This window comes from Eleutherodactylus coqui, chromosome 8 (genome assembly GCF_035609145.1).
Source record: "Eleutherodactylus coqui strain aEleCoq1 chromosome 8, aEleCoq1.hap1, whole genome shotgun sequence".
Lineage (NCBI taxonomy): Eukaryota > Metazoa > Chordata > Amphibia > Anura > Eleutherodactylidae > Eleutherodactylus > Eleutherodactylus coqui.
In genome coordinates this window covers 168,902,333-168,918,400 of record NC_089844.1, presented here as the reverse complement: position 1 = coordinate 168,918,400, position 16,068 = coordinate 168,902,333, and the positions used below count along the sequence as shown (strand labels likewise).

Here is a 16,068-nt window from a genome sequence, read left to right as displayed (position 1 = left end):
TTATACCGCTCAGGTAACATGAAAGCTGCGCTGTGATTGGTTGCTATATTTTATACTACTAAGGTAACATGAAAGCTGCGCTGTGATTGGGTGTTATATATTATAAAGCTGAGGTAACATGTAAGCTGCGCTGCGATTGGTTGTTATATATTATACCACTGAGGTAACATGAAAGCTGCGCTGTGATTGGTTGTTATCTAGATATATAAAAACGAATGAATGTATGTATGTCTGTCTGTCTTCGCAGCAACGCGTGTCGGGTAAGCTAGTAATGTATAAAGCCAGGTATGGTCCATGATGGAATATTTGGAGACAGGGATGGTCCATGATGTAATATATAGAACCAGGTATAGTCCGTGATGTAATGTATAAAACCAGGTATGGTCCATGATGGAATATATAGAGCAAGGTATGTTCTATGATGTAATATATAGAGCCAGGTATGGTCCATGATGTAATATATAGAGCCAGGGATGGTCGATGATGTAATATATAGAGCCAGGGAAGGTCCATGATGTAAAATATAAAGCCAGGGATGGTCTATGATGTAATATACAGAGCCAGGTAGGGCCCATGATTTAATATATAGAGCCAGATATGGTCCATGATGTAATATATGGACCCAGGGATGGTTCATAATGTAACATATGGAGCCAGGTATAGTCCGTGACGTAATGTATAAAGCCTGGTATGGTCCATGATGGAATATATATAGCCAGGGATGGTCCATGATGTAATATACAGAGCCAGGTAGGGTCCATGATGTAATATATAGTGCCAGGTATAGTCCATGATGTAATATATAGAGCCAATGATGGTCTATGATGTAATATATAGAGCCAGGTATGGTCCATATTGTAATATATAGAGCCAGGGATGGTCCATGATGTAATACATAGAGCCAGGTATAGTCGATAATGTAATTTATAGAGCCAGGTATGGTCCATGATGTAATATATAGAGCCAGAGAAGGTCCATGGTGTAATATACAGAGCCAGGAAGGGTCCATAATGTAATATACAGAGCCAGGTAGGATCCATGATGTAATATATAGAGCCAGGGATGGCCCATGATGTAATATATAAAGCTAGGGATGGTCCATGATGGAATATACAGAGCCAGGTAGGGTCCATGATGTAATATATAGAGCCAGGGATGGTCCATGATGTAACATATGGAGCCAGGTATAGTCCATGATGAAATGTACAGTATAAAGCCAGGTATGGTCCATAATGTAATATATAGAGCCAGGGATGGTCCATGATGTAATATATAGAGCCAGGGATGGTCCATGATGTAATATACACAGCCAGGTATAGTCGATAATGTAATTTATTGAGCCTGGTAGGGTCCATGATGTAATATATGGAGCCAGGAATGGTTCATGATGTAATATTTGGAGACAGGTATAGTCCGTGATATAATGTATAAAGCCAGGTATGGTCCATGATGTTATATATAGACCCACATATGGTCCATGATGTAATATACAGAGCCAGGTAGGGTCCATGATGGAATATATAGAGCAAGGTATGTTCTATGATGGAATATATAGAGCCAGGGATTGTTCATAATCTAATATATGGAGCCAGGAATGGTCCATGATGTAATATTTGGAGACAGGTATAGTCCATGATATAATGTATAAAGCCAGGTATGGTCCAAGATGGAATATATAGAGTAAGGTATGATCTACGATGTAATATATAGATCAAGGTATGGTCTATGATGTAATATATGGAGACAGGTGAGTGCAGCTCTGGAGTATAATACAGGCTGTAACGCAGGAGCAGTACAGGATAAGTAATGTATGTACACAGTGACTCCACCAGCAGAATAGTGAGTGCAGCTCAGCAGTATAATACAGGATATAACTCAGGAGCAGTACAGGATAAGTAATGTATGTACACAGTGACTCCACCAGCAGAATAGTGAGTGCAGCTCTGGAGTATAATATAGGATGTAACTCAGGATCAGTACAGGATAAGTAATGTATATACACAGTGACTCCACCAGCAGAATAGTGAGTGCAGCTCTGCAGTATAATACAGGATGTAACTCAGGAGCAGTACAAGATAAGTAATGTATGTACACAGTGACTCCACCAGCAGAATAGTGAGTGCAGCTCTGCAGTATAATACAGGATGTAACTCTGGATCTGTACAGGATAAGTAATGTATGTACACAGTGGCTCCACCTGAAGAATAGTGAGTGCAGCTCTGGGGTATAATACAGGATGTAACTCAGGATCAGTACAGGATAAGTAATATATGTGCACAGTGACTCCACCAGCAGAATAGTGAGTGCAGCTCTGGAGTATAATACAGTATGTAACTCAGGATCAGTACAGGATAAGTAATGTATGTACACAGTGACTCCACCAGCAGAATAGTGAGTGCAGCTCTGCAGTATAATACAGGCTTTATCGTAAAGCAGGATTATGAAAAAGGCGGAACAATGACAGCAAAAAGTGCTGCACATTCAGCGATGGGATCTTATTATATACAGGATGTAACCCAGGATCAGTACAGGATAAGTAATGTATGTAATTACTTACTACGATGGGGTCTCATTATTTTAGTCTGCCCCCTGGTGGTGGTACGACAACATTGACGTCAGACAAAAATGTTAGTTTATAATTTCTTGAAGAACAAATAAGACATAAGATAGTATGAGGACATATTATAAAGCTCCCCCCCCCCCCCCCTTCCCGTTCAGTTATTACAGTCTAGATGAGGGGTGAGGTGGGTGACACTGTACAGAGTGGGTGTGATGTCTCCGGGTGTCATCTTAATAGTATAAAGTAATTAGCACTAATACAATATACAGACACTAATTACGTGTGAGACCCCTATGACCCCTATGGCAGTGAGTACAGGCAGGGCGCCCCCTGTAGGCAGGAGAGTGGTATTCAGCCCACATCTTTTGTCCTTCACCCCGGAATAATCAGCCCCTTGTGAAGAAAATCCTCAGTGGACACATGTCCTGGTGCCGCCTTCTTAGTGTAGTCTGACAGCGCCCCCTAGGAAGGGCAAGAACCACATATATTATGTAAGAATTCCAAAAGGACTCATCTATATGTATTCAGTACGGCTGGAATCACTTGTAGTTTTCAGTCATTCTCTCCTTGCTATTATACAACTCAGCTCTCCGTGCACTGCAGCCAATCTGGGGAAAGCAGAGCTGCAGTGTAAAGTATGGAGGAGAAGCAAAATTGCAGTCTGAGCCTCTGATGAGACAGGAGATGGATTTCAGACTACCTCAGATCTCAATAGACAATGTAGTTAAAGGAGTTTTCTAGTTGAGGATAAGTAATCAGTAGTAGATTGGTGGGGGGCCATTGTCCAGGCCTATGGTCGATCAGCTGTTTGCCAGCCCTGTGCACTCATGTACTGAACTGAATTCAGCAGGAAGCAGACAGCTCTGTTCTTACAGTAGTGGCCAGGCTTGGTATTGCAGGCTAGGTTTCCACGTAAACCTTTACTTGCAATACCAATCCTGGCCTCTGCGGTAAGAATGGAGCTGTCTGCTTCCTGCAGAAATCAGCTCAGTGGACAAGCACTTCAGCCTGGCAATAAGCCCCCACCAATACACTATTGATTACTTTTCCTGAGGATAGGACATCAATAGTTTACAACTGGACAACATCTTTTAGCTGAGGTCACTGATCATAGCTGTGCCTTTACAGTATCACACATGATAGGATTAGATATATAGCTCAGCAGACAGTATCACACATGATGGGATTAGATACACAGCTCAGCAGACAGTATCAGACAGGATAGGATTAGATACACGGCTCAGCAGACAGTATCACACATGATAGGATTAGATACACGGCTCAGCAGACAGTATCACACATGATAGGATTAGATACGGTGACCCATCTGCTTGTGATACATCATAGTTTGTGACATATTGGGGACAGGGACCAATGTAAGTGATGACGATACAGTACATCAGAGTTATCATGTGCGGCACAGACTCAGTCCACTGCCCTGTACACCTTGGCAGACAGTGTCTTGCTGGCACCCCGGGCACATATCCCCTATATATGAAGAAGCCCCTCTAATGCCTTCCTTCCACCTGTCCTGTTGGGCAGGTGACAGTACAGGGGTTAGTTGCACCCCGTGCCGCCCTGTGACTACGCTGGGTGGGAGAGCGAGGGTTAATGGTTGCAGGACCCGTTTGCACCTATCTGTGAACTGAGTACAAAGGAGAAGTCTGCTTCTGCACCCACATGTCACCTTCCTATAAGGACATCTGTGAGGGGTGATGGGGGGCTGGGGGCCTATTTTGGAGTTCACCTTGTACAATAGTGCAACATGTCTGGTTAATGTTACTGAATACGAGCCTCTCCAGAGGAAGCGTGTATCTAAGCTTATGTGCAAGCCATGGATGGCGGTACCGCGAGCCGAATCCAGGATACGATACAGCCGACGGAGTCACCAAAATGAGGAACACAGAACTAGAAATAAGCAAAAACGGCAGCAGTGAAATAACTGAACTTTTACCTTCGGACCACAATGTGCTACCGACTATTACGTCATTACCCCTTCTAAACGAGCTCGTTAAGGCCTCCCGCACACGGGCGGCTCGGACGCCGCATGAGGGATTCTCGCAGCAGTGCCCGTCCCAGTGACCCCTGCATACCTGTCCGGCAGCTTCTGCGAGCGCTGCCGATGTGCCCGCTGGCACTCCGTTGCGCATGCGCAGTAGGCGCTGGTGCTCTGCAATGACATGTATCCCGCGATACTTCCGCTGTGCTCATTGCGAAAAGGACAGCTTCCATTGACTTCAACAAAAGCCGGCCGTGCAAATCCCGAGCGGAAAATCGCAATTGACTTCCGCTCGTGGGCAGAAAATCGCGTTTTGCCATAGCATGCTATGGGCTGGATATGCTGCGGAATCCCACTCCAGATCCCACCTAATACTACTACTAGCAACACAGCCTCTCAGAAATACAGCCTATGGAACAGGCTCTACTACCTAAGGCCCACGTACTACACCACCACCACCCCCCCCCCCCCCCCCCCCACTCGCAACAACATCTCAGTCCTTAACCCTTTCCAATCCAATGTCGGACCTTGTTTGACATTAAGATGTCCCTGCGTAGCTCCGATGTCGGATGAGGTCCGACACATGTACTTACATGTAAAGTGAATAGTAGAGCGCTCTGATGTCATCATGTATGACATCATCACACGGGCGGTATCTTCTTGCAAATTCTGTTTGAAAATTCAGGATATTAAAAATCTGCAACCCTCTCTCCCACCCAAAATAAGAGCTTCGTTGTATGCGGGTGCCAGGGAAATTGGATTGGAAAGGGTCACACAGCAGTGCAAACAACATAAATTTGCTGATCCATCAAAATTCCTCAGCAGTGTTTGGGCCTTCTGTAACAGGTCTGTTGCCTGTTTGTGTCCCTGCCTGTATGCACACCTAGCATTCATATTGAGGCTGGCCTCACTAACGGTTTGTTGTGCTGGAGCTGCACCTACTACCAGTGGTATACTGTCTGCTGAGCCGTGTATCTAATCCTATCATGTGTGATACTGTCTGCTGAGCCGTGTATCTAATCCTATAGTGTGTGTGATCTGTCTGCTGAGCCGTGTATCTAATCCTACAATGTGTGATACTGTCTGCCAAGGTGTACAGGGCAGTGGACTGAGTCTGTGCCGCACATGATAACTCTGATGTACTGTATTGTCATCACTTACATTGGTCCCTGTCCCCAATATAAGTCACAAACTATCCTGTATCACAGGCAGACGGGTCACCGTACCTAATCCTATCATGTGTGATACTGTCTGCTGAGCCGTGTATCTAATCCTATCATGTGTGATACTGTCTGCTGAGCCGTGTATCTAATCCTATCCTGTGTGATACTGTCTGCTGAGCCGTGTATCTAATCCTATCCTGTGTGATACTGTCTGCTGAGCCATGTATCTAATCCTATCGTGTGATACTGTCTGCTGAGCCATGTATCTAATCCTATCGTGTGATACTGTCTGCTGAGCCATGTATCTAATCCTATCATGTGTGATACTATCTGCTGAGCCATGTATCTAACCCCATCATGTGTGATGCTGTCTGCTGAGCTGTGTATCTAATCCTATCATGTGTGATACTATCTGCTGAGCCATGTATCTAATCCCATCATGTGTGATACTATCTGCTGAGCCATGTATCTAATCCCATCATGTGTGATACTATCTGCTGAGCCATGTATCTAATCCCATCATGTGATACTATCAGCTGAGCCATGTATCTAATCCCATCATGTGTGATACTGTCTGCTGAGCCGTGTATCTAATCCTATCCTGTGTGATACTGTCTGCTGAGCCGTGTATCTAATCCTATCATGTGTGATACTGTCTGCTGAGCCATGTATCTAATCCTATCGTGTGATACTGTCTGCTGAGCCATGTATCTAATCCTATCATGTGTGATACTATCTGCTGAGCCATGTATCTAATCCCATCATGTGTGATGCTGTCTGCTGAGCTGTGTATCTAATCCTATCATGTGTGATACTATCTGCTGAGCCATGTATTTAATCCCATCATGTGTGATGCTGTCTGCTGAGCCATGTATCTAATCCCATCATGTGTGATACTGTCTGCTGAGCCATGTATCTAATTCCATCATGTGTGATACTATCTGCTGAGCCATGTATCTAATCCTATCATGTGTGATACTATCTGCTGAGCCATGTATCTAATCCTATCATGTGTGATACTGTCTGCTGAGCCATGTATCTAATCCTATCATGTGTGATACTATCTGCTGAGCCGTGTATCTAATCCTATCATGTGTGATACTGTCTGCTGAGCCGTGTATCTAATCCTATCATGTGTGATACTATCTGCTGAGCCATGTATCTAATCCCATTATGTGTGATGCTGTCTGCTGAGCTGTGTATCTAATCCTATCATGTGTGATACTATCTGCTGAGCCATGTATCTAATCCCATCATGTGTGATACTGTCTGCTGAGCCGTGTATCTAATCCTATCCTGTGTGATACTGTCTGCTGAGCCGTGTATCTAATCCTATCATGTGTGATACTGTCTGCTGAGCCATGTATCTAATCCTATCGTGTGATACTGTCTGCTGAGCCATGTATCTAATCCTATCATGTGTGATACTGTCTGCTGAGCCGTGTATCTAATCCTATCATGTGTGATACTGTCTGCTGAGCTGTGTATCTAATCCCATCATGTGTGATACTGTCTGCTGAGCTGTGTATCTAATCCCATCATGTGTGATACTGTCGGCTGAGCCATGTATCTAATCCTATCATGTGTGATACTGTCTGCTGAGCCGTGTATCTAATCCTATCATGTGTGATACTGTCTGCTGAGCCGTGTATCTAATCCTATCATGTGTGATACTGTCTGCTGAGCCGTGTATCTAATCCCATCATGTGTGATACTGTCGGCTGAGCCATGTATCTAATCCTATCATGTGTGATACTGTCTGCTGAGCCGTGTATCTAATCCTATCATGTGTGATACTGTCTGCTGAGCCGTGTATCTAATCCTATCATGTGTGATACTGTCTGCTGAGCCGTGTATCTAATCCTATCATGTGTGATACTGTCTGCTGAGCTGAGTATCTAATCCTATCGTGTGATACTGTCTGCTGAGGCTCGTATCTAATCCTATGATGTTTGATACTGCCAGCTCAGCCAATATATCTAATCGTATCATGTGTGTTACTTTCTACTGAATTGCTGTATCTAAGGCCTCATGTCCGCGGGGAAATTATATTTAGCAAATCCACGAGTGAAAAAATCCGCATCCCATAGGAAAGCATTGACCATCCGCAGTTAATTAAATATCCGCGGATGGTATTTTAAGTGATTTGCTGATTTCACGCAAAAAAAAATTGACATGCTCCATTTTAGTGCGGATCACGTGTGCGGGAGCTCCTAGATCACATATCTTAATTGATCTCCCGCATGAAAAAAAAAAATTATAGTGCTTCCGCAGCAGAAGTCCGCGCGGGCCTGATTTTCCCCGTGGACAGGAGGCTTGATGGCCCTTCTTGAGATGTGCCAGTGATGAGCAACAAATATTTGTTGGCCTGACCATCAGCTAGTCTATCTCCTCCATGCTAACTGGGCGATCTGCTCCCAACTAATGCAGTCTGCATCAGGAATGATCATCGGCCATAAGAACACGTAGTGAGCGCCAGTCCTAAGGATAGATTGTTGGTCGACACTTGTTAATGGGCATAATATCGCCCTCTGTAAAAATGCCCTAAGACATGCAATGATGGAGACCTCTTCCCTCTGGCAGAGCGCCCCATGGATTGTGGAGAGAACAGGCAGTACATGAAGTTCATTGAGCATCTTGTTCCCCCCTCCTCCCTGAATTCTGCATTTCCTGACAACTGGTCAAACAGAGGCTGAGAACGGCTATAAAGACCCTTAATAAAGTTTAATTCAGTCCTAATGTGTGAAGAGGCCTCCCCCAGCTGCCCCCTCTCACCTAGCAGGAGGGTCCTACATCAAAAGGTGCAGGGCGGACTTTAAGGAAGAGTCAATGTGCTATTCTCACACCAGTGACTGGCACCACATCACAAGGACCTCAGCTCTTGCCTCACTTCTTGTTGGACCTTCATGAAGTTCCCACTCTGATAAGCATGTATCACTCAGACCTATTCCAGCAGTATGGACCATCGTACGCAGTGAGATCACCCCATACATTGCCACCAACATACCCAACTGCCAGCGGACACCATGAACCCTACAGATACCCAGGTATGCATGACTATGCGGAGGGGGGGGCATGACCCTAAGTAGATTTTGGAGGCATCTCTTGAGGTTCCTCATGTCTCTGCTGTCATTTTATATTGACCAGGAGCTCATTATGACTATATGTATATGTATACTATATAAATGTATCACATGACCCTTTCAGAATGCTACACATATGTTCTGCATTTTGTATCATACATTCATATTGTTGTAGATACAAGGTGGGTTCCTGATGGTCTTGAGTGGCAATAGACTGGCCTTGGACTCCTGTTACTCCTCCATAGATCTATATTCAATATTTATTCAGCCCAATTCGCCACAGTCAGATCCTAGACTGGGTCATGTATGGGTGCCATTAGGGCTGGACCTGCTCCATCTTACCCAAAAATGGGGAAGCAAGTGTCCATGAACAAGCATTATCTTTGATTTGGGTATGATGGTGGAAGCGGAGACCAGGAGGAGGCCCCTTCAGTCCAGTTCATGATTAGGTCCTTTTTGGTTCTATCTGTATATGGAGAAGGCAATGAGGTTCGGGACCATCAAGTTTTTGAGGGTGGAGACTTCTCCACACTCTCTAGATTTGATATTTTAGATTGTTTTGGTTGCCGATTACTTATTGTTCTCGCACATTTGGATGCCAGCAGTTCAATCCTAACTGATTTGAAAGTTATCCTCTATTCTGTGGCTAGTGGATAACTTTTAATCATGACACAAGCTCTTTAAGTTGATGAGGTTCTGCTTCTCCGCATCTCATGTGTTTGAGGTTTTATCCTTGTGGCTCTGATTCTGTTGCACTGTACAAGTTCTGGAGTCTGGTGTGAGGCTCCGGTAAGTCTAGAACTGTGGTTATAGGATTGTAGTGAGGCTCTGGGGGCCTGCAGATTATGTGGATCAAGTGTAGTAATAGGGGTTCTGGTTTTCTGGTGATTGTGTAGGTCCAATATAGTAACGAGAATCTGGTGATCCTTGTGGATCCAATATGGTAGAGAAGTTCTGGTCTTCTGGTGACTGTGTAGCCATGACAATGCAGTAACAAGATTCTGGTGATCCTTGTGGGTCCAATATGGTAGAGACGTTCTGGTGACTGTGTAGGTCGAATACAGTAATGAGATTCTGGGGATCCTTGTGGGTCCAGTATGGTAGAGAAGTTCTGGTCTTCTGGTGGCTGTGTAGGTCCGACACAGTGAGATTCTGTTGTTCCTGTGTCCAATATACTGGTCATTCTGGTGGCCTGGATGTGAAGTTCTGATGTTCCTTAAGCTTTGTGGGTCCAGTGTGGTAGTTGAGGGCATGTTGTTCCTGTGTCCCCTATAGTGGTGGTCTGGGGACGCTGTCAGTTTAGTGTATTAGTGCGGTTCTGGTACTTTCTGGGTCCAGTATGGTAGAGAAGTTCTGGTCTTCTAGTGACTGTGTATATCCAATACAGTAACAAGATTCTGGTGTATCTTGAACCTTGTGGGTCCAGTATGGTAGAGAAGTTCTGGCCTTCTGGTGGCTGTGTATGTGGTGTAGTGAGGTTCCGTTGTTTCTGGGTCCAATATACTGGTGGTTCTGGTGGTTTTGAAGTGAGGTTCTGATGTTCATTGAGCTTTGTGGGCCCAGTGTGGTAGTTGAGGGCATGTTGTTCCTGTGTCCCCTATAGTGGTGGTTCTGGTGGTCCGGGGACCCTGTGAGTTTAGTGTATTAGTGCGGTTCTGGTACTTTATGTGTCCAGTATAGTTTTGAGGCTCTGATGTATATTTACAATTTCCTTGTATTTGACATTCTACTTCTCCTTGTTCCTTGAGGTCCGCTGTACATTTTGAAGTCCTAATCTGAAGTTCTCCGGTAGTTGAGGCACGGACTTTGCTGTTTTGTGGGTGATGGCATTTATTGGGGTGCTGGTCTGAGGTTCTAGTGATCTGACATTGGAGGTTCGGGTGTTTTTCTGGACATCTGGCTTGCATTAGATTCATTGTGGGCCCTCCCATGTCGTTACCATACCCCTCTGCAGGGATCCAATTAGCAGGACATGGCGGCCATTTAGCGCCTACTTGTCAAGTAGAGCAGCCTGTGAGACTAGATGGCTGGATCCCACAGACTGCAGACCTACCTATTAATCTGCAACTCCCTCCAAAACAGAAATATCCTCACTTGTCACCCAGCTTTTCCAGACTCCTGCAGGGCAGTAGTAATCAGTCATACAAGAGAGGACCCTCCAGCACGTAGATAAGGGAACCACGTTCCGCATGTTACTTTCATTGCTTCCTGTTCATACAGAGCTCGAGGTTCCGCCCGGTCAGCGATATGATGGCCTTTTTACAACACTGGATACTTCCCAAAGGATTCTGGGAGCAGCACCGCTCACACCCCTCTCGCTACCCCCTGGTCCAACTCTGGGGTTTGGCCAGCCGCAGCCTTCTTGTGAGGCACCCCGACTTCCTGGGAATGTGAAGATGACCCTGGAAAACCGGGATCTCTGGAAACAGTTCCACACCATAGGGACCGAAATGATTATCACAAAGTCTGGGAGGTGAGAAAGGGGGGCGGTGGGGATCAGTGGGGGGGGGGGGGGGACTCGTAATTCTGGTACAACCCCTTTAATACATTTGTCCCATCTGGTAGAATCTTTGTGCTCCAAAGTGAAACTTACATCAGCTTTGGTTTAGGTAGTTTAATTTTAGGTGGTATCCTTTATGCCAGGTTTTAGGTAGTTTCTGGTGTAAATTATAGTAAATATTATGGGTGGAGTTAGGACACGCCCTCTAATGCTAGGCCTGCCCATTTTTTGAAAAAGTAGCAGGGTGTGGCATAAAACTTCATAAAGCCCCAATTTGGACACTAGTGCCAAAATCTGATGTACGACCATTGACACATATGGACCATTGTCAGGTGGTGAATCTCACTATGATGAAGGGTGAAGGGTAGAGCTGCCCCCCGAAAATAGTCTCCCAAACGGTTATCAGGGGTCCTAAAAAAGTGGTTGGTGCCCTCACCCCCCCCTCCATGGACCATGGGAGGGTTGGTGATGGCTGTAATTGGGGGACCATATATAGGACATAACTGAACCCACATTTAATGTGCTGTGCACTCATGACTGATTCCCTTTAAGGCCCCCTTCACACGGCCATATTTGCGTGGGTATTTGCGCACGTAATACGCTGTGAATAAAACCCATTGATTTCAGTGGGTTAGTTTATACGGCGTATGTTTCCTGTGTATCATGGTCGCACAAAAAAAAAAGTAGCCTCTAGAGGGCGGCAGGGGTCCCCTTATTTTCACCATCCCGTCTTCCTCATCATTCTCCATGTTTTTACCTCCCCATTGCCTCTCTTGCAGGAGAATGTTTCCCCAGTGTAAGGTCAGCATCACCGGCCTCGAGGCAGACGGTAAATACGTCCTCCTCGCTGACATCGTCCCGGTGGACAATTCACGCTACAAGTGGCAGGAAGATCACTGGGAACCGAGTGGAAGAGCAGAACCGAGGTTACCCGAGAGAGTCTACATCCACCCCGACTCCCCGGCGCCTGGATCCCACTGGATGAAGCAGGCCATCTCCTTCCACAAGATCAAACTCACCAACAACACATTAGACCAGATGGGTCATGTGAGTATAAGATATGGCGCCATCCTAGTGGTCACCGGTTATGACCGACACAAGGGCAACAGCACCTCCGCCCATTATGGTGTGACCACCTCCACAAGGGAAGGTGTCCCTTCGGGGGTGGACACTAATTATTAAGGTATACAGTATGTATACATTGATTCTTATATTTTTGTCTTCCCTCCCCCTCCCACCCCCCACAGATTATCCTGCACTCCATGCACCGTTATCAGCCCCGCTTCCATATTGTCCGAGCCCAGGATGTGTTCAGCCGCAGATGGGGTGGATGCTCCTCCTTCACCTTCCCAGAGACCATGTTCCTGACTGTCACGGCGTACCAGAATGAGAAGGTCGGAAAAAGATAGGCATATACTGCTGAGAGTACGGTCATGATGGCGGGTCGGCCCGGTGTCAGTACACACTGTCCATAACCCCAGCCTTGCGTTGTACCTCTCCAAATGGGCACAACATTTTGTTGTCTTCACTGAATGGAAGTCAAGAGAAAAGGATTGCAGTATTAGCTGGTGGGGTGAATGTGGGCTGTCATGGGCATGCTCCCACTTGGGCCGTAAGTTAAGTAGGTGCAGGGGACACAGCGAGACTATGGGACTAACATACACAAGAGGAAGAAAGATGTATATGTATACGTTTGTCCTGCATTTGTGATAAGGTGACAAAAGACATCCAATATGGCTGAGAGTAGTTGCCACTTTCCATTTGGTTTTTGTGTGGAGTTGTCATGGTGGTGAGCTGGGTCGTATTTTGAATTCTGTAATTTTTTAATACCTTTCTTTTCCCTTGCAGATAACGCAGCTTAAGATCCAAACAAATCCATTTGCAAAAGGTTTCCGGGAAGATGGTCTCAAGAATAAAAGGTGGGAGAGGACACTGTACATGGTGGAGTGAGCTATAAGACATGGCGCCATGTAGCCAGAGGGTAGGAGTGGTGGACACAAGAGGACAAAAAGTCAAGGTTGAGCAATATCCGTTTTACAAGCCAGAGAACTTGGCAGCAGCCTACAGCATTTAGAGCAGAGCAAAGGAGAAGGTGCCAGTTTATGGTGTATAGACCGGAGGTTATGGCGCCAACTAATGATATATAGCCGGGAGGTTATGGTGCCAGTTTATGATATATATATATATAGAGCAGAGGTCATGGCGCCATTTGTGGTCTATAGATTAGAGGTACCAGCTTATGCCATATAATGCGGAGATCGTGGCACCAGTTGATGGTCTGTCGCTGAGAGGTTCTGACGCCAGGTATAGTTGGGGTAAAATAATAAAACGTTTGATCTACTCCGATTGATTACGTATTTGCAGGGATCGTTCAGTTCGGGTGAAGAGGAAGCTGATAAGTGCAGATCCGGAGGAGGAGCAGGAGCCGTATCCGCCAGGTGGGTGACGCTGATCCTAGGTTGATAGCTGTTTTTTCGCAGTTTAGTACCTCCAGGTGGCGCTGCAGCTGTGAGTGTACTCATGTGAGGCTGTCAATATGGCGGCTATAATCACCAGTGTCCAATACTTTTCTGTCTAGGGCCGGCCTATTTACCATCTACTATTCTATTTCTCCCCTCGTAGCGGAGTGTAAGAGGCCGCTGTATGCAGGACCCTGCGACTCCACCCTGGACATTGGAGGGGGGCTCGCTCTGCCGCTCCCCAGTCCGGACTGCTCTTTTCACCTTATTACCCCACCAGACCCAACGCCTCCCTCGACCGAAAGAGCAGACCCCTCCCCCCTCCCAATCACAGCCAATCAAGAACAAGCGGCCAACCTGGAGATGAACCCGCCAACTACTGACAACTTCATGCGGCCAGAGAGTCAGGCCTACCCCGAGATGCCAGCCGGCCAAGATGGCAGCATGTACACATGGTGGGTACAGCTCTACTGGATGCAACGTTGTAAATAGCCGTAATTAATTATTGCCTACCGTTTTTTGTATGCAGCTCCTATGCAGAGCTATCCCACAACTCGTAGTCCTTTCCATCTGCCTCTTACCGCCCAACATCGGTACCCCTACTTAAGAGACATTTTAAGTCCCGTCCTGATCTGCATGGGACCGCCCACAAATCCACATTTTTATGCAAATTTGCATAAGTTCTGTCCTCTCAGTGACCTGCTTCGAGGGACGGTCCTAGATAGTTGGAGTTATGGACTTTTGACATAGAGACACATTGGTTTGCATGGGAGCTGTATACACAGAACGGTAGCAGATTTTTACATTTTGTATTTCACTGTAAATGCATTGGAACAATAACAAAAAATTGTTGCAAAAGTTTACACCCCCCTGATTGTATGATTCCAGCCTGACACTCCTGTTTCTCTGTTGGCAGTCAAAGTGAATCACAGGCCGCGGGGGTCAGTCGCCCGTCCAATCTCCAGCGCTTCCCCACCACGTTCCAAGCACCTCAGGAACCCCCTCAGCTCTATGACAGCCAATCAGAGTTCAGGCTTTATGGGCAGGATGTAGCCTGTGCAGGTGATTATGGCCCCTCCTCCTGCGCCATTACCCCACCAGGCCGAGAAGAAGAAGGGGGCATCAGAGGTTACCCGAAGAACCCCGACCTCCGATTCCAGCATTTCCTTCCCAATTCAGGACCTAAACTAGGACTGCAGTTCTCTGGCCCTCAGATTCAGCGCCTGTACTCCGGGGTCAGCTGGATGTGAGCGCTGTACCAGGAGGACGGCGTGTCCGTACATGACCTCTGACCTGTGTGTAGGGGCAGAGATATCGGACAATATGGGATATCCCTGCCTGAGACTACAAGAAGCCTACTCTGCAGATCCCCCCTAGGTTAGCGCTGCTTCGGGGGACAGATAAAACAGCAAGAAGGAAGAGAGTTACATCATGTCATACTCCAGTCACCCCCCCCCCCTCTCTCCCTACTGCCACCTGCTGGTTCAGTGCCTGCAGTGCATTGTGAAAAGTGGCCATGTCTCTTACATTGCTTTCTGCAAAATCCAGTGAATGCACGATAGAATTTAAGTAGCAGCTAGCAGAAGTGTGACTGCAGCTTTGGATGTGACTAGAGTATAAGACATGATGCAACTCAGGATCAGTACAAGAATAGTAAAACCAAAGATTTGGATGATATCAAGAGTATATGTAGAAAAGGTATAGATTATATTTTTTTGGTAAACTTTTTGCCATTGAAGGCACACGGCGTTACCTGCTGTCCGGCTGGGAGGTGGAGCCAGGTATGCGCCCCCATCGTATTCCGGATATTTTTTACGCATGTAATACGGACAGAGCAAACACCATTGATTAGCATCAGGGAATCCAGGCGTGTTTTTCACATTTTTTTTTTTACACGTGACCTACTGTCTGTATTACGGACCAAGGTCGCCCATTAAAGTCAATGGGATCCGGTAAATATACAGAGAATACGCGTCATACGTACACACTCAATGCGGATGGCAGGAGAGACATGGGCTGTGTCTTCCCTGCATGCTGGGACCTTCTTGCACACATGAAAAATGCAGTAAATACGCAACTTTAAAAAAAAACTCGATAAGGTCCAAATCTGCAGTAAATACAGGGAGTTCAGGTCTCCGAGAACGCTGCGGATTTCATGGGCCCAAACTGCATCCGCCGGTGTGAATGAGCCCTAAATGTAACCACTCCCTGGCTATGGCGCTCTATGGACTATAATGGGTTTCTCCCCTTCCACCTCTTTAGCTTCCTACCTTGGCAGGTATGGCTGGCAGAGCTGTGCCACCA

General features: G+C 46.2%; 1 protein-coding gene across 1 annotated transcript; it reads left to right on the top strand.

Annotated features, from left to right (window-relative positions):
- The first annotated feature begins 8,581 nt into the window (after window positions 1–8,581).
- On the top strand, window positions 8,582–15,150 carry TBX6 (T-box transcription factor 6). Its single transcript, XM_066577571.1, has 8 exons — window positions 8,582–8,769; window positions 11,026–11,278; window positions 12,085–12,352; window positions 12,553–12,699; window positions 13,154–13,224; window positions 13,670–13,743; window positions 13,928–14,219; window positions 14,681–15,150. Exons 1-8 carry the CDS (start codon window positions 8,652–8,654, stop codon window positions 15,012–15,014), a joined length of 1,557 nt encoding a protein of 518 aa, XP_066433668.1. The 5' UTR covers window positions 8,582–8,651; the 3' UTR covers window positions 15,015–15,150.
- Window positions 15,151–16,068: the final 918 nt, after the last annotated feature.